This window comes from Poecilia latipinna, unplaced genomic scaffold, assembly GCF_001443285.1.
Source record: "Poecilia latipinna isolate Pla-1442-1.1 unplaced genomic scaffold, P_latipinna-1.0 Scaffold514, whole genome shotgun sequence".
NCBI lineage: Eukaryota > Metazoa > Chordata > Actinopteri > Cyprinodontiformes > Poeciliidae > Poecilia > Poecilia latipinna.
This window is the reverse complement of record NW_015113130.1, coordinates 29,456-49,000: the sequence shown is the minus strand read 5'-3', so window position 1 is coordinate 49,000 and position 19,545 is coordinate 29,456. Positions and strand designations below refer to the sequence as shown.

The 19,545-nt window shown below is 40.1% G+C and overlaps 1 protein-coding gene across 1 annotated transcript in view; it reads right to left on the bottom strand.

The window, feature by feature from the left end:
• Positions 1-19,545, bottom strand: part of LOC106952428 (ATPase family AAA domain-containing protein 2B-like) — a gene marked incomplete at its 5' end in the record, with an annotated part of 95,828 nt that overhangs the window by 47,137 nt on the left and 29,146 nt on the right. The window contains one exon of the mRNA XM_015040526.1: positions 17,361-17,489. Coding sequence (XP_014896012.1) covers positions 17,361-17,489 — 129 coding nt within the window. The remainder of the gene's footprint in view (positions 1-17,360; positions 17,490-19,545) is intronic.

Genomic DNA, 19,545 nt, shown 5'->3' with positions numbered 1-19,545 from the left:
GGAAGGAAGGAAGGAAGGAAGGAAGGAAGGAAGGAAGGAAGGAAGGAAGGAAGGAAGGAAGGAGCAAATAAGAAAAGGGGGGGGAAGGAAAGCGGGCAGCAACAGAAGGTAGGAAGTAAATAGAGTTTTTATCTACAGACAAACCAAGCAGAACTGGAAGTTCAGAGAACGAACCCGACTCCCCGTCTAACACTGGCCATCACACCTACAGCTGGTTTCAGAGCTTCTGAGGCTGCTTGCGGAGCGGGGTTTAAGGTAGGATCCTGCTTTCATTTTTTGGTTCTTCCTGATCTTATCTAAGGGAAGTAGACATGAGAGTATGATATACAGGAGGCAGACAGGTCTTCAGGGTTGACTGGCACATGAGATAGTTTCCTAGCTATAACAATGAGGCACCAGAGAGAGAGAGGGAGAGAGAGGGAGAGAGGGAAAGACAGACAGAAAGATAAAGCAATAACAAAGAGACAGAAACCAGGCCAGGCATCCTGGGTATTTCTGAACAGTGGCATCATACAAAGTGATGCTTCTTAGTTTGTGCAAGCTTATGTTTTTACTCTTATTTTTGACCAGAATTTCTTATTTTATGTTATTGAAAACATCCATCAGTAATTTCTTAGTTTTGTTGAGGTTGAGCTCCTTTCCCTCACTTTTGCTTGTTTATTTTTTCATGCATTTTATATATTCAACAAATATGCAATTTATTAAAAAAAAAAAAAACGACTATGGTGGTCAAGTTTCAGGTAACGTCTCCACTGGGAAACGCACTCGCCACAATCTCTTATTCCTCCCTCACGCAAAAACCACAATAATTGATCAACAATGCGGCTAAAAAAAAAAAGAAAAAAAAAAAAATAAAAGGGTGCTGGAGGGGTCAGCTGTCGCCCCTGGATGCTATGCGACAGGCTCCTCGGGGACGCAAAGGTGAGTCTGGGTGGCGGCAAATGACTCGTCATAGTCAGCTCTTAAATAATGTATGAAAATTGTTAGAGCATGAAGAGGAAACCATAGAAGAGAGAGATATGCTGATGGGGCTGGGATGGAGGGAAAGAAAACTGGAGCACTTTGTTATAATTAAAAGTGCCTAACCCATGCAAGATTTATGTAGTTGCACAAATTTTCAAGCCGCCGCTACACATACTTGTCAAAGCGCCCCCCCCACACACAAAATAAAGCTTCAGAAAGCAGAAGCGAGATAAGACCTTTCTCCCAACTGCCACCAGGCAGGTATTAAATAAATAAGTCAGACCGGTGACACCCACAGACGGCGCTCTGCGGCGTGCTTTAGTTGTCCTTACAGCCTCGACGCACATTATTGTCGGCGCTCGTCTGATTCATTCTTCAATTAAACCCCCAACCCTGGTGAATCTTTAAACTGTGCAGTGGAACGAATTCTAAATAATGGTTTTTGCCTTTAATACGGCAGATTAAAAAGTGTGCAGCGCGTTCGATCCGTTGCTTTGAGGTGTGGCTGAAGGCGCAAACTTAAGAACTGATTCTTTCCGTTACGTTTAAGAGCAATGTAGTCGCCGACATTTTGTCATGCATTTTGGAAAATGCGACTTGGTCTTCAAGGTGTTCCGCTTTCGCCCCAAACTACCTGCTGTGCTCTTCGGTCTTCATTATGCATCCAGACATCTAGATTTACAATTCAGCGTAAATAAAACCAACTATTTATTAGGTGACTTCTGAATTCAACCGGTTGTGAAGGAAAACTTAAATTGAACTAACGCCGATGCACAACGTCAGGCTTACTTGTTGTAATCCATTTTGAGAGAACAATGGAATGACAAACCGTGGAAAAGGTTCACGGCGCGCAAACAATTATGCGAGGACCGTCGAGCTGCTCCAGCTACGATAAAATGCTCACTTCAAGCACTTTCGCCTTGGCACAGGAGTATCTGCTCATGTTTCATAAATACTAAGTCGGTGCAGAAGATTATTTTAATTCAGAAAATCGTGTAAATCTTCTGCACTCTGAATGAACTCGCCTCGCTAATCCAACAGTCAGCGAGATCAATACAAATGCTTTCCCACTTAAAAAAAAAATGAATGCAGCTGATGCAAATATCAACAGCAAAAAAATTGTAGGAAAGACAGAAGTTGCAGATGTAAATGCTGGAGTAAAAAAGATCAACTATAGAAAATAAATACTTTTGGAAAAGGTTGATTAAGGGAAGCTCGACTAGGTGATTTAGTATATTTTAACTGAATTAAAAATTTAAATATCTGCTGTAAAGGAAAAATAACAATACAGGTTACAACTGTTGTACTCAGGCAATTATTTAGTAAAACAGAAATATCTTTTTTTTTTCTTTCTTTTTTTACATTTGACTCCCCTTTCCATCTTAAAAATAAACTTAAACATCTCATATAATAACACATGTATTTTAATTGGTTCAAGCTGTTAACTAACCGAGGCCTAAACTAAATTCACAGACAGATTTAAGCAGCAAAGCCCCAGTGTTGAAGGGGAAAAAAAAAAAAACAGCACCTACAATAATCCATTTCACACCAACAGGGTCCCAACCCCGCCCGGACAGATGGGCTGTTATTTACTAACCCATTTACCTCTTTCACTGCTGAATTTATGTGCTTCATTGTGTGTGCGTTTCCATGGAAATAGACAAAAAATAGGAAACTATTTTCTTGCCTCAAGAGATTTCTTGTTTGGCAATTCCCTCTTTTGAACTTCTATTTAGGCCAACACTTTGGAGTACATGCAGGGGGAACCTATTAAACGGGTCTAAACGGAGACGGTCGTGGACTTTAATGTGGCCGTTCATCAGCAGATGTGATTTTAACAAGAGCGAATGTAAAGCTTAAAGACGTGGTCTCGTGCTGTAAATTCCTACGCCAGCGTAGGGTTCATCAGTACATTAACGCTTGTAAAATCCCCATAAATGCTTGTTGTGATGAATGCCGATTTGCATAAGTTCATAAAAGGGGAGATGGACCTTCTACTTATCTCCAGAAAAAAGCAATTAAGCAATGTATCAGATGTATTCTAGTGTGTGTTTCCAAACAGATTTTAATCTGTTCAGCAGGTTTATTTTCCCCCACATATTGTTGTTGTTCAGTTTTGCAAGTATTACGTTCTGTTCCATGTTCAGCAAGCAGATCTGTGGGTCTGAAAAGACAGAGGTACTGTCATAACCTGCTCTCCGCCACAGGCAGATATCCGCATTATGTGCAAAAGTTCACAGGAAAAAAGATGCGTACAGTGGTAGAATAAGCGAGCCGGGAATTAAAACGGGAGTCAAATGTTGCCACGGGAAAGAATTGTATCAGAAATCCCACAAATTAAAATGTATCCTTTAAAGCGTGTCTTGTTAAACAAAGTGAGAAAGTATTAGAAACCGTTTCCATCGGCTTTAGCTCCAATTTAACTATTCTGTTTCAAGCAGAAGCAACCGGAGCGGATCCCCGAGTACTACATTCTACCAAATGCTTTAGAAGAAATTCATCTTTTGTTGCAGTAGCTTAATCTCACACTGATTTTTTTTTTAGTTTGGTAATAAGAGCAAACAAACAAAAAGAAAGGATTTAACAGGGAAACGTTTTACCCTCCGTTGAGAAAATGTACCTAAAAGGCAACATTTGCAGTCCCTCCAACAATTCCTTCAAAATAAATGTACCTGAAACTTGTACAAATGATCAGAGATACTTTGAACTAAATGTGACATGACACCCGCTTCTTTTGGTCAAAGGCCACTAGGCTTTACGGAGAACCATAAGATTTAATTTTTCACTACATACAGGACGGAAACGGAGGTGAATGTCAAGTTTGACAGCTACAGCTAAGAGTGGCACCTTGATGCGACTGAGTTTCCGATACGAACATCAGAAATCATCTACAAAGCAACTGGTTTTTAGGGAGTGTTGTCAGAAAACAGCCTCAAAAGAAAAAGCCTACGGTTTGGCGTTTCAGTAAAACTTAAAATGCTTAAACAAAGCCTGGATTTTCCTGAACCTGAGATTATGCTTATGAGATTGTGCTATTATTTTGAGCATGTGTTGTAGATGTTCAGACCTACGTGATTAAATAGTAAAAACAACCATCATAGAAGGCAACATTTTAAAGATTACTGAGATATAAATGGCACAGACTATTTGAGAGGTCTTTTCCTGCGCCGAGTTAGCATGACTAAACAAAATTTTGAAAAGCTGAGAATGAAAACTTTAAACAGATGGATGTCATTTAGTCCTACTGACCTTTACATTGCTTAGATTCAGTTCCGACACCGGGATGGAAAGTGACTTCTGAAACAATTTCCTTCCCACCAAACTTGCCGTCAGTGAAGCAAAACTCCTCGTCTGATCACGCAGATGGGGATATAATTCCACACATTCGACAAATCCAATCAAAACTGAGACAGAGCACATCTTTTAGAGCCTTAACCACGATGGAAAAATGGGCCAAAGAACAAGTCAGGAGGAAAATGAGACGAGACGGTAAACACTGCGGGGGGACAATGATCGTCGGAAAAGGCTGTCAGGGCGACACGGGGCCTTGAGGGAGTCCGGGTCGTTTGGTCATGAAATGGAAAAAGGCGTTTGTCACCCGATGTGACACTTTGATCTGCGGCTTGATGAGATGTTCAGATCAATAGATGATCCCATCTTTGCGTCTTCAAATTACTGATATCAGTCACTATCCTTCCACTGCTGCATCGCCGTCTTCCCATTACCCTTTGTCATCCTCTCATCTCTCTCCCTCTCTCTCTTCATTCAAAGTCACAACACGGTGCTCGGCCAAAACAATTTGGAAAATAAACTTATTTGTTTTATTGCCAAGGCCCACGATCAATAAGAGTCTCCTTTCTGCGCACTAAAAATCAAAGCTGGAGTCATTAGAGTATTTGTATAGTTGAGTATAAAGCAATAGGGATATAAGCCTGACTCTGGCATAGTAAAAACTTCTGTCTCCTAGCTTACTAAGAACTACTCTTTTCTTAGATCACAAGCTACACTCAAATGCATCTTATGAACTGCAAAAACACAAAATCTTATAAAGTATTTTCCCCCAAAATATCTTTTTCATAAATGTCCTGCTCCACTGGCAGATTATTTCACTTACAGCCAGTGCATTTCCATCAATATTAGGGAATTATTAACTTAAGACAAGCTCCTATTTCTTGCTGAAAATTTACCTATAAGTTAGTTTTGTCTTACTTCAAGTATACCAAGATATTTGCTCTAGAAACTAGACCAAAAACACTTAGTGTTTTTGCAGTGTGAGAAGTTATATGCAGGAAATATTTCATGGTGGAGCTCCTGACTCGGACTATATTCACTTTGGTTGCCTGGCAACATCCCAGCAAAAGCGAAACTCAACAGTGCTGCCAGCAGGACTGCATTTCCCACCCAAAAACCTGATTCCGTTTAGCCGTAACGCGGCTAAATTGGCTCATATTCATGCCCGATGCAATTCCATGTCCAGATTTTGGTGAAGTAGGGCTTCAGCCAGCTTACTCAGTTCAAACCCAGCACAATTTTAACACAAAATACAAAGTAGGAATAAGTCGTGAGAGATTTTCTGACCAAGAGTTTGTTTCTGGTCTGAAAAAAAAACAAACAAAAACAAAAACAAAAAAGCAATGGGACACCATGCACTCCCTGTAGTCAAAACTGCTACAACAACAAGAGAGAGAGATGAGCCTGGGACGTAATTTAGTCAGAGCATCTATCCTGCTCTGTCCTTTTCCTCTCTGCTGCTTAGTAAATGGCCAGTGGGATGATGGTGCCTGTGGTGCCCTCTTCACAGAAGACAGATATGCCCTGATGCACAGGCGGTTCCGAGAAGTGCTGAAGATGTCAGCCTGTACACGCACACGGAGCCACAGCAGGGCATGAAAGCTTCCTGGGGAAATTATCTGTTCCCCCAAGCAAAAATATACAGCCACACTTATAAAGCGGGAGTGGGGATGTAAAAAGCAATGTACCGGCTGTCTCTTTGACTGATGCGAGTGATCAGAGTCCTTGTGCAAAGACGAAAATACGCGAAGGCACCTGGTAAGGGTCCCCTGAAAGGAATGAAGTTTAAAAGCCGGATACTGAGTGAAAAGAAACTGGCATTTACCAGCAGCCCTTTGATACCCTGGAAAAAAGAAAGAAAGAAGAATTCAGGCTGGTGAGTAAGAAATTGTGCTTAAGGTGTATCCTCCTGCTGCTCTGTGTTGGTGTAATTAGGACTCGTAAATGAGGCGGCGCTACAGGTTTGCTTATAATAAAGTGTTTATGTTACATAAAGAAAATCTATTTGTTTATCGAAAAACAGTATTTGGAATAAACTACGACATATGATAACCCCAGGTGAAAAGAAACGTAACAGAACTCTCGCTTTAAAAGCAAGACATGTATTACTTTGCTTTTATTTTAAACAGAAAAGCAACAAGTATTCCTACCGCTTCTAATGTATTGTTGATTATTGCAGTTAAAGTTGCAGTATGTGACGTTTATAACAATCTGTGAGAAAAAAAAAAATCAATCTCCTCCACCTCCTCGTATTGCTCCTAGTGTCATCTGCAGAAATGTGCCGCTCCCGGTCAAAACCAGCCAATCACTGCCGAGAGGAGCGTCTTATCGCTGTCAATTAAACTTGTGTATGAGCTGCTCGATGTGCAGTTAGCAGAAAAAAAAATCACCTACTCTTACAGAAAAACTGTTCATCTGCCACCATCAATGGCCACACTAGCTAACCTGAGGATAACGTGGAAAAAGAGCTGTATCGTAGCAGAGAGCAAGGGATGAGCAAAATAAATTTCCCATTCCATTTTAAGGTTCATTTTTAGCCAAATGCTTACCATGTAGCATTTGGGAAGCAGAAGAAAACTCTAACACTTCTGCTGACAGGGCGATAAAGCCTATGTTGCTAACAAAGTAAGCTGTAGACAGAGGGTCATGATTTTGTTTTTGAATATCTGTAAAAAAAAATAAATAAATAAAAAAATCTCAACTTATTCTTGTTAGATTTGTAGCTATACAAAAACAAAGTTTAGAAGCATGCTGTAAAAATCATAAACTATAATATTTTACATCAGCATGTTTCCATAAAATGTTTAATTACTTAGTCCCTAAACAAATATACCCCTAAAAATTAGCATTTTGTAGGTGTATAACGGGGACGAGGGGGGGGGGGAATCATGCTGCCTTACATATTAGCTAAAATGACAACACACAGCAATCTGGATTGCCAGGAGATGACTGCTCAGTCAGCTTCACAGTTTAAAAAAAAAATAAATAAATAAATGGCCCATAAGTTACCATAGTTACCTATACCTTAGTCTAACCCAGGCTTACAGCGCAACTCTGCAAATATTCAAAACAGTAAAATAGCTGCTGACTAAATCATTTAATATGCAGTCAAATTACAAAACAAGCAAAACCCATTTACCCTGCTGTAGATATTTATTTCCAAATATCTACAGCAATGTGAGCTTACAGTCAGCAGGCTGTTCCACTAAAGGAAGATCAGAAGGCACATCACATTCACTGTGAACGATGGCCATTATTGTACTTTGCTGGAGCTCTTGCACGTTCTAAATTGATTAGATTAGATAGCGATTAGAAACCCTGCGAGTCTGTTCAAGGATTCAGACCATCGCAGCTGTATGATAATAGAACTGCAAAGTGAGGGATATTGAATTAAATAATGGGACACAGGGTTTCTTTGTACTACAAGCGACACCTTTCTGGATAATTCTTCCTCTGACACTTATTGGCTTGGGGGAAAAAAAAAAAAAACTTCCAGTTTGACTTCTGAAGATATTACACTTCTCAGATGCAACGCTAAAAAGAAAACGTGTTTCCTTATTACAGGGTTCTCATAACACGGCCATTTTAAAGTTTCATACTTTTCCAGACATTATATTGCTGCGCCATAAAATGTTCCCCTTCCAAAAGGTTTTAGTATCAATTTTTGCAAGAAATTATGATGCAACATAATGCTGAAAGTGGCTTCTGACTCAGCAGTCTGATAAAGATCCATTACCCTGTTTCTGGGGATCCGGAAAAACTTGGATCAGCTAAACTCTTCTAACCTTCTGCAGTGAAATAACCTGGATTAAATATTGATCTTTTCTTTTACAAATTCGAGTGTTATTTCACAAAATCTTTACATTTCACCATAATACCAGTGATTTGTTTGGCATCTAAACCTTACTCAGTTCAAGAGCCTTACTTCCAGTTTAAACCTCAGAAATAAAAAATAGATGCTTATCACCATTAATGAACTTATTATTCATTGATTATTGAGGATGCAAATATATTTTACATTCTAATAAACTTTTATTTTTCCAAAACAGATTTAAACTGCATCATCATCCTTTTTGGGTCATTGTGTTTGAATGGAAACAATATAACCTCTTAACTTAGCCTGGGGTGAGAACAATTTAACGTTTAAAAGTTTATGCCAAACATCAAAAAAAAAGCTTTTGATAGCTTTTTCTAACCATGTCATTATTTTTGAGAGTAAATTCTAAATAAGCACAGTTTATTTTTCTTGGAATATTTGGGGAAATAAAATGCGACGGCGTCAGCAGTGTCGGAAGCCGCATTCAGCAAAACCCAAACCGCTTTACTACAGTGGAGTAAGAATTCTCACACAACCAGACATCCCACAAATATAAACCCTGCCTTGGACGAAACTCATACGTCAAGTAAATGAATATTCAACTCACCACTGATTTAAATGCACAAGGTGGCGAGCTTAATGGGAAAACAGATATCAGTTCGCTTTGAACTTCTGACGGAGTGCAGAAAGTTCCAAAGACAATTTTGTTCTCGCAAAACAAATCTATAAGTCATTCAAACTAATTCAGTACTAATGCATCATGTTTGTGCAATTGTTCCAGTCAATTACAACTTATCAGAATGAGGCAAAGAGAGGGAAAGCACCCCATTAGGCCGCTTGGCGTACGCCGGCTTCTGATGTTTACTGAAATTGACTAATCGACTGTGCTATGGTTTTAAAAAAAACAAAAAACAACGAGACTGAAAACCCCAGGAGGCCCAGTATAATTTTTCCGTTTGCAATCCTGACTAAATGCTAGGATCTTCGGCTGTTCTTTGCTGTCGGCGAGAGGCGGAATGAAAAGTTGACTCCATTCTATAATCAACGAAAGCCGGGGCTCCAAGATCCACGTTAATTGGAAAAGTGGGATTGGCTTTGAGAGATTCCAAACCTGGCAGATGCCCACGGAGACCTCTGAGACGCAGAGCGCTAATCCTTAAACAAAACTAAAGTCTCAAAACAAAGAACGGCGCTGGGGAACTCTCCGTTTGATTAAGGAATCAATCAAGATGAACTATAATGTTTATGTTCTTCATTACCATCATAACTGTGAGAAGAAAACAAGTTTAAAAACAATTAAATCATTTTACGTGGCAGTCTTACATAGTTAACTTTGCCCTTGTGAAAACACTTAACCCAGCTCCCACAAATTACAATAACTGAGTAGAAAAATAACCAAGGTAAACTTTTTAATATATATATGTAAAATGATTGTTCATATTCCACTGAAAAGAAAAATAATCTCCCGACAATAATATAAATTGCACACTTCAGCAACAAACTGGTATCCCATGCTCCTGGCTTTCAAAAAGCGCAATTGGAGGTTTCAGCTCTGTGATGGCGCATTCACACAAAACGCATTACGCACGCCGAAAACACGTCGATGCTTCAAGTTAGATGTGCGTGCACTTTCAATAGAGACGCTTGACATTTCTAGCTTTTTTGCGCGTCTGGTTTACACTCCACATCTATGTGGAGGCACGTCGGACACTTTGGAAGCTCTTGATACTCAAAACGCTCCAAATGGCTCAAATCGTGTCGCGCTAGACGCTCGAAACGTGCCGCGCATCGATGCGTCTACACATAGACTTTGACTGTAAACCAGGTGCGCCTGACGCTCGTAACGCGTTTGGTGTGAACGCACCATGACTGTTTTAGATTTTAAAAAATATGGTACGATCTGATTTAATACTAACCCTCCGCCAAAAATGAGTGATTATTGATACTCTGTTTTTATGGACTACCAGTCGCATCACACAAAAAAACATGTATAGAAGAGGAAAAAGATTCCATATATTTAGAAATTGTTAGAGAGGGAGACCTTGGCCATGTAGAAGAAAGGACCTAGTGGAGGTTATATTCAGACACCTGCTTTTAAACAACCTCAGAAAGTGTCAATTGTAGCTTGGAAGTATTGCTGAAAGTTGTGTGAAAGCCATCCACAAAATGGATTTTCAACTGCAGAAAGCAGAATTTAAAAGTGGAGGGAAGAGATTAAGATAAACCACATGTAAAGTTACTTAAGCATTAGAGTTTTATGCTAAACTACCAATTAAATACTAAAGTGGTTCATTGCTGTGTCCACACTTAAAGCAAACAACTCGGCCATCTGAGGTCAGTGAACCTCTGTCCTTTTCTAGCATGAACTCATGAACGAAGGAAAAGCTCATTTAGATTCAATCTGCAGGGTTTCTACACAGCCTTCAAGTCACAATCCAGAACTTTTTCTCACCCATATTCCCAGAATTTGTTGTCCTTTTGTAGATCATTTCTGAAGTGTAAATACAAAAGTTTGCCGTGACTTTCTGGGAAATGTTTTAATGGCTTTTTAAGGCTTTACACAAGAAACCAGAGAAAGCAAGAGACCGTAATGCCAAGGGACAGAGGGGCCGGTTAAGGTACCACTTTTAGAAAATAGGACAGGGAGTAAGGCACTTCCTCTGTTTTCATCTCCCATACACTTCCAGAACTAAAAAATACATAAATAAATACATTTTAATCCAATTCTATACTTCTACAGACTTGACAAGTCCCCTGAATCTTTTGTTTTCCCTGTTTTAGAGGAAATCTGCCACTGACACTACAACGCTGCCTGAACAGGGCACTTAAAAATGCCTTAATGTTCATAATTTAAGATATCACTTGATAGCAGCTTTGACCATCATGATGTTCTCTCTTTTTTATAACGATTGTTGTGAATATAAAGTACCCAGTCAAAGATAAAGTTGTGTGTCGCAGGGAGTTAGACAAGTAAAAATATCCAAACTCCAGTTCTGGAGAGTCTCCGTTGGCTGAACATTAATTACATCGCCGCGATTGGGTAAAATTAATGCCATTTCCTTAGAGTAAAAAGGGCTTTAAACATGAACCTGTTATTTCTGATGCATATGTGCTGCACTGAATGAATTCAACCTGAAACCACGTGGCAGAAACTAGTCGGATTTCATGCCCTCAGAGAGGAAGGTTAAGGAGTCAAATGTCTGACAAGAAAGGAAAATCAAGCTTCTAGCAAGCATCTCACTTCCAAGCAAAAAATAATTAAATAAATTCTTGCCTTGCTTTTATGCAGCAACCATTTTAGCCTGAGGTAAAAGGAACGAATAGGAGTTTATTATCAATTCAGATATCTCATCAACATGCAGTGATGGACGGTCATTTGAAAGAGAGAGAGAGAGGTGGGGAGCTGACTGTTTACAGTGATGGGAGATAAAAAAGCGAAGGCGGAGGGACGAAACACAGCCACGCTCCATCTACATGAACACAACCTGCTACCTGTTGCCCTGGGCGTGCTATTAAGCAACATGATGGCCACTTTATGCCGTGTCTGCGACATTTCGTCCACAAACTAACTGAAGAATGTACCTTTCGACACTGCACAAACGGTAGCTGTGGCAGCCACATCGACGGCAAGATAAGCAGAGGGTTCATTCGCCTTCCTGCCATTTGTTTGCTTGCATTAAATCAAAACCAGGCAGAGAGCAAAAAAAAAAAAAAGATCACAACATTAATCATTTTTTTGAGTAATACAGGACAGCATGTAGCCAAACAATGTTATGAAAAGACTTACTTGCAATGTTGTGGTGACTTCTATCCCTTCTCACGCAACAAAACGCATCTCAAAGACAGTATCTTCTGGTTTTCAAGTAGACGACTTTAAAAATCAAAGTGTTCTTACATTATTTTTGTCCTCAATAATACATTTTATGAGTGTGCAACAATCAGATTCTGAAAGCCCGGTTCTACGGCTTCCTCACCAAGTTCTTCATCGACTAGTAAGGTAAATAAGGGCTGTTAAAGTGTGAGTATGTATGTAGTGGTTTCCAGAAAGTATCTCGGGTTTTACTTATGAAATTGGTTTTATTTAGTTTTTAACCGAGTAAATGATCACCAACAAAAGGACGATGAAAGGTCTTAAGGGAGAATTAGCAGGGAGTCCAGAGAGGAAGTGACGTAGATTTGTTCTTGGAGCCTTCAATGGTTTTACTTTCAAAATTATCTCCCAACAAAAGATTTAAAGACCAGTAAGTTAATTTGTTTCTTTAGAAAAACCGTGCTTTATGCAAAGCGTCGTGGCGCGTTAAACTGCTGGTGAGATATGCTTCTCACTACTAATTTAATTAACTCACTGAGACATTGTGTTTTTGGGAGTGTCTGGCCTAGCAATTATCTCCAACAATCACACAACCCAACGTGGTTTCCAAGCGCTCTTGCCTGTAAAAGGGATTTTATTTTCAGCCGTCATATCTGCAGCCCGTCAACGAGTCATTTGCGTTTTCATTATGACCTTTAGACTGTCATTGTACAGTGAACGACTCTCGGTAATACTGTACAACTGCTAGGTACTGAAAGCTGAAGATTTCTTTGAAAGAGCAACAGAAGCACTCACTCGTTGCACTTTTCTTTTTTCTTTTTTTTTTTTTTTGATGGTTCTACAGCCATAAAATCAAAATAGATCCAGGTGGCCTATAAATAATTCTGGTCTGAAGAGGGTTAATTTATTCACCTCATTAGATGGTGGTTCGTTTAAGCACCAGCTCTGCACCACTTCACCATCTTTAGTTATTTAGGTGAATTTCACTTTTAAAATAATCTGCGTCTGCACAATTTACATGTAAAAACCACATTCTTTTCCAGACTCAAATTTCTAGACATGTTTTCACCTAAATTTTTCAATCATTCAACATTTTAGAGCAAAGCGTTCGCTTTGCCATAAATCGATCGGTGCGAAGCAGGCCGCATCAGCACTTAATGGCATGCAGGAGGCAATGCAGTCGCTGCAATCAGGCAGCTAGAATAGAAACATGTCTGAAACATGAGGTTCAGCAAACCCTGAGGACCAGAGTTAACAAACACTGGACTGAAGTCAACAAGTTTTAAGAAGAAAAATCACTTTGGAATTCATGAATCAGAGTATGTCCAGCAAGAAAACCAAAACTGAAAACCTGATGGGTAAAATGTTTAAATGAAAATCAAAACCAAGAACAAAGAAGGCTATTTAATCAAGTAAATCTGTGCAAAACCACCAAATTATTAGATTTTGTACTCTTTAGAACATTGAAGATGATGGGGGGGGGGAAAAAAAGACTTAATAAAATTATATTTCCGTACTTTGTTTTTTTCTTTATAACTTCCCAGGACCTGGAAAATCGTCAAATATTTCCAGAATTCACAGAACCCTGTGGCAGACACTTTGCGTAGCTCTAAGTCACACAAACGTCAAGTAATATTTACAATTTGTTGCTCCTGCAACAATCTGGCGGAAATTCTTGAGACGCGTTTTGGGCAACAAATGACGTAGTAGTCCTGAAGATTGACTGAGTAGACACAATAAGTAACGTTTTTTGGGGAGTAAAAGGCTAAAATACTGCATAAAAGGTGATAAACTAATAACCTATGTATTTATTTTATTTATTGTGGCTCATAAATCAATCTCGTATACGTCCAAATCACTACTTAATATCAAAGCTATCGTACCATAGAGAGAGTGGTAAATAAAAGTGATAATAGTTAAAATTCATCAATACTTATAAAAAGTCAAAACATGCTAAAAGTATTTCAAACACCAAAGAATGTTACCACCAAGAGAAGACTTGTGCAAGACTTCCCAACACATTTTTCAGTGGTTTTCACAAATGATCTTTGAGTCCTTTATTTAGATCTAAACCAACCTCTGCAAACATGCAGCTTTCGTTATGCAACCCATAAATTAAGAATTTCTCATTAAATCAGGGATATCTGTGGATTGAGATTTCTAAAGGCCACTGATATTAGGCAACCTGTTTTTGAAGCGTGACATTTACAGGGTGCGTCTAAAATTTTGCATTTTTAGCAGTAAAGCCCGCGACTCTCCCATACGATCAAGACCAACTGATTCGCCTTGCTGAATAGCATCAGTGACAGAAGAACTAAACTGGCTTAATTATGAATGAAAGCAAGACACTCCGCATGAACCGTATCCTGGTGGCGATGCACTCCGAGTGAACCCGGGTCCGCGGCCTAAGGTAATGGGGCTCTGGGTTTTCTGTTGCTCCTGGGAGAGTGGCAGATGTGTGAGGTTGAAGGAGGAGAGAAACCATGACAGAGCAACCCACAGAGGCTAATGGAAGCCCCAGCCTTCCCGTTTCCTCGTGCATTAACAGCCACGGCGCTGCCATCTCTCCCCCAACCCTCGGCGACCTCACGGGAGCGCCAGCTGTTCCGGCCGTCTGCACCCGAACAAACAGACTCCACCCCTTCTCCCCCCTCGCCTCATGCTGTTGCTGCTTTTAACACCCGATTCGAAAATATCCCTAGTCCTCAAAAAGCCTTCCATGTAACCTTCTCCATGACTCAAAATAAATAAATAAATAATTTATTTTATTTTATTTTTTTTTTAAAAGCGCATCTCCTCGGTGCCACCGCTCGACTATATCCGAATGTCACAGGCAGGTTCTCGGCTTGAGGCAAATGGAAAGAGATGTAGGGGGGGGAAGCTGGTCCAGATAAAAGCCCAAAAGAACTGCAGGTACCAAACCACCTCCAGATGATCTTACCAGCTCCAGGTAAGTGATCTGGGATAACTTCAACTTTTAAGTGCCCCGTGACCCCGCCGTGAAAGGGAAAGCAAAAGGCGCGTACGCGGGAATGACCCAGCTCCACTTGGTTCACTTCCTCGGTACCGGCACAGAGATTGGAGATTGACACCTCTCCGTCAGACAGATGTGCCTTCCTTCAAGTCGTACCTCATACAGGACCCGACTCTGATCAATTTGCCTAATAGGTGCCTCGCTGTGGTGCTCCAGGTGAGAACTAGCTGGCAATGTCACAAATTAATCACTTGAGTTGCTGTAATTAATTACACCTCTGGTGGAGTCTGATAACGACTCTCCCAATCGCTTCCAAATTGGTGGCCTGCATCTGTGACATTTGGCTTTCTAGATAAAGACTATCGACAAAAGTAGCAAATAAAAGACGTACTCTGTGTGTATGTATATATGTCTGGTCATTCTAGTTCCATGTTGACCTTTACTGGTGTTAATGCATGACTAAATTAACGTTTTCTACACTTAAGAGACAATTAAATATTTTCCTGTGGAAAAAAAAAAATAAAAATACTGGTCAAATTGAAATGTTTGTGTATTCAAATGGAAACTCGTTGTTTGACCCTCATGTGAATTTCTTTTTTCAGTGAGAGGAGAAAAAAAACCAACTGCCCTCAAAAGGCTAGAAATATTTCTCCCCTCTCGTAGGAGTTCCACAGGGGAAACTCTCATGGGAGAAACGCTCCATCTAGTGGCGATTTATGGTACTACAGAATAGAAATATGAATTTTTTTTATATAGAAAACAGGCCTTTTATTATGCCATGTTTCAACTGCCAAGTAAATAGACTGTTGTTTTTTTTATCTTCCATCAACATTTCAGATTTTCCAGTGCAACATCTCTCTACACATTTCCTGCACTTGCTACTATTTCAGGTCAGTTTCACCAGGCTATTGCAATCTTCTGCGTCCAAATGAAAGCTGTATGGCGCAACACGCAAAACCCCAGCCCGCCCCTCATTTGTCCAGGTAACGGCCTCATTACTCTGCCCCCTGCCCGTCACCGGCCCGCCCTCCACCCTTAGGCACCCGCCGTTTACCACAGGTGGGCATGTAATTGCTCTGCGGCGCGGCCGAGTTGTGAGTGCTTAGGAGACGGCGGCCACGCTAATGAGGCTGCTCACTGTGTCGCTTCTCCGCAGACTAAATGTATGTGAAACGGGAAGAGCGACGGCATTCCGCGTGTCGGGTTCCCTTGTCGTCATGCGCAGGGCCTCACAAAAAGTATTCAAACGCCAGGATTGATTTCACATTTACTATTGCAAACCTCAGTGGGTTTTACTGGGATTTGGTTAGATAAGCTGCTATGAAATAGTGAAGATTGTGATGTGGTAGGATTTTTTTTTTCAGCTTCAAAAGTTTCATTTAAGTATATAAAATATGAAATTTTACTGTTTAGCTGCAATCACTCCAATGCTACTCTGTAAAATCAGTACAGACGTGCTGCCTTCAAGCCACATCTGACTGGTTAATTATTTATATATGTATTGTTGGTGGACACACTACACATCCCACAATGCACTGCAACAACTAGGAGGACAGGCGATGCAGTTTTTGCGTTCTTTAGCAATGCCTGACCAATTGCGAACATAGCTGGGCTGACTTGAACTTGCCTCTAAAAACTTGATTAACATGAATACAACATGACAGATTAGGACAAAAGCAATGTCTTTAGTGACACATGGTGGTGGCAGCATCATGATGAGGGAATGTTTACAAAAGCAAAGAGAAGCAGGAAGGTGTTCAGAGGAAGGAAGCTGGAGGTGAACGCAACTAAATTCAAATAAGTTTGATCGTTTCAATTCTGATTCATATTTTTTTGAAGAGTAATTTTGTTTACATTTTATTTATGCTTTTAGTTGTGTGGGGTTTTCATTTCGGTCTTATTTATTGTTTTCGATTGTTGTCGTTTTTCTTCCAGTTCCAGTATATTTGCAATATTATCAATGCATCACTGGGAAATGGTCTCAAAACAACAATTACCATTTATCTCATTAGGACATTTTATCGTTCAGCTAAATTTGTTATCGTGACGGGCCTAAGCGCAACAAGATGACGACTGAGCATTTTTGCTGTAAGAAGTAGAAACAATTCAGAATCTACATGAGAAAATCTGGTAGCCATCTGCTACGGCTTCAGGACTAGCCACTGAAGCCATAGCAAAAGCTGTTTATATAAGAAAATAATTTACAAAGGAGTTCCACACTTTTCAGACTTTTAAGAGGCAAAACATTTTGAAACTACCTTTTTTGCACTTTCAGTTCATCCAATAGGATTCAAACAAAGTAAAAAAATTTAGTTTAACGTGTCAAAAGAAATCAAAGTTCAAAAAGGATGAATTACGTGTCACCTCATGTTAAACAAAAAAAAAAATGCATATATTTTGACCTTCATGATGGATGTTATGTTACACTTCAAGGTACGACATTTGCAGCTCGCGACCCTTCATGCCGCTCACGCAGCGCGAGAAAGGAATGCATAAAGACTCACTGGCAGTGCAGTGTTTGAAAGCGGCTTCGCCTTGGGTGTTCGTCTTGGCCTGCTCGTCTCCTGCAGGATGCTGCTTTCGAGCTGGTAAAGCACCGGGAGCTGAGGTAGGCTGACCCACAGTCTGGAAGTCTGCAGGGGCACAGAGAGACCATCAAAAACTAAAAGTTCTTGGGTGTTTTGTGTGCAAATGTTGTGTGGTGCAAAAGTGGCAACGAAAAAAAAAAAAAGAAAGAATCCAACCTAAAAAATATGAACACTGGATTAGATATTGCTGAACAAGAAAACTCTAGATCTGTAAAAAAGGATCGATAAAGACACATTTGATAGTTCAGCTCCCCGTCAGGAAAAGACAAAACCAGAACTTCAGTGAAGAGAAATTATGTCCTTGAAAACTTTCTGGCTCGTTTAAAAGGGGGGGAAGATTTATTGGGTAAAAAAAAAAATAAAAAAAAAAAATATATATATATATATATATATATATATATATATATATATATATATATATATATATATATATCTCTCTGATGCAAACAAGTTTTTTAACCTAGCTTAAACTGAGCATGATGTAGTTCTGAGTTTATTGATAGTTTTATGTCAGAACATCGATGGGATCATCAAGAATTTATAACGGCTGCATTCCTCCTCGGGCAGCTATCTTACTCTGCAGAAACATTCGTTTTGAATCCTGTACTTTGGGCTTCATTAAGATGAAGTGAAACGTATTTGGTGTGACCTTTGAAAACAGCTTTATCGCCGACGCGGTTCCTGCTCAACGTGCAACGCTGCTTTCTACGGCTCAAGCCAAATGTCAACAGGCTCTTTTGGATATTTTTTGAGATTGAGTTTAAAAAGAAAAAACAGGCTTAGGGCAGTATTGTGAGCCTTTCTTAAGATGCTTTAGCTTTGAGGCATTTCTGGACGTATAACCTAAAATAGCTAAGTATATGTGACCACCAGTTAGGATGTGTTCGGTTGATTCAACTTGCCGACATGACAAACGACAAAGTGGGTAAAAGCCGTTATTGACCCGTCTTGCGAAAGCAATATATTCACATTTTATCACTTTACAACCATGAACTTCAATGTATTTTATTCAGATTTTAAGTGGTAGACGAACGCAAAGGAAAAGATAGGAGCAGTTTGATATTAGCCATGCAGGGGACACAGCAAATGTCTAAAATAAGATCAGAGTTGATGGAATTTGGAGTTTTTTTGATCCTGACCACATGATAGCCCACTGTAAAACATGGTGGTGGCGGCATCATGCTATGTGGACAGACTTCTTCAGCAGGGACAGGCAAGACGAAAACGTGGAGGAAAAAAAAAATTCTTGCAGAAGACTGGGATGAAGATTCACCTTCCATCAGCACAACAAACCTAAATATACAACGCAAGCTAGAATGTCGCAATTAAAATTAAAATATATTTATATGTAATAATGGGCTTGTCAAAGTTCCCGGACCTTCTCCATCCAGTCGAACTAAGTTTGAGCGAGTTTGCAAAGTGCCAGCAAACATTTTAATGGGCAAACGAGTACGGAAATACTGCAAGAAGACCAGGAAGAAGATTTTTTTTTGAAAAATCAATTCGTGAAAGTTTGTGTTTGCAACCTTACACGACGGGGGTGGGGGCGGGGGCGCTCAAGACATGCGAGTAATTCTGAAGGGCGCCGTGCTCACAAGAGCAAGCAAGAAAATGTAAACAGACACCGAGCTCGGCGTGAAGGAAAATGTCATTTCATCCGTCTCCAAAGGGGAATATTTGCATATGATTGCATGTCTTGGTGTTTAACATTTAGCGAGTTGCAGAAAAATAACTACTTAGCTGAAGTGTGTCAATTAACCGCATTATGCGACTGTTAGTGTACACGAATCTCATTTAGAGTTTGACCCCGCATCCGCGCGCTGCAGCTCGGCGAATTAACGAATCCAGAGCGTCGGGCAGATGGCCGGCGCAGAAGGCTAAAGAGCCTCAGGCGCCAACGCCGTCTCCACCACAAACTCTGCACTAAAAACCGACTTGCTCCATCAAGCACCAGTGGGCTGCCCTGCAGATTTCTATTGTGCGGGTTCGTATTCTCAGAGATATTCATTGAAAGGGATTTTCAGAAGAGAGAGCGAGCAAGCCGAAACCCACCGAGTCGACGTGAACTGGCTTGCACTCTGCTTGCAAGCGAGGGGGTGTG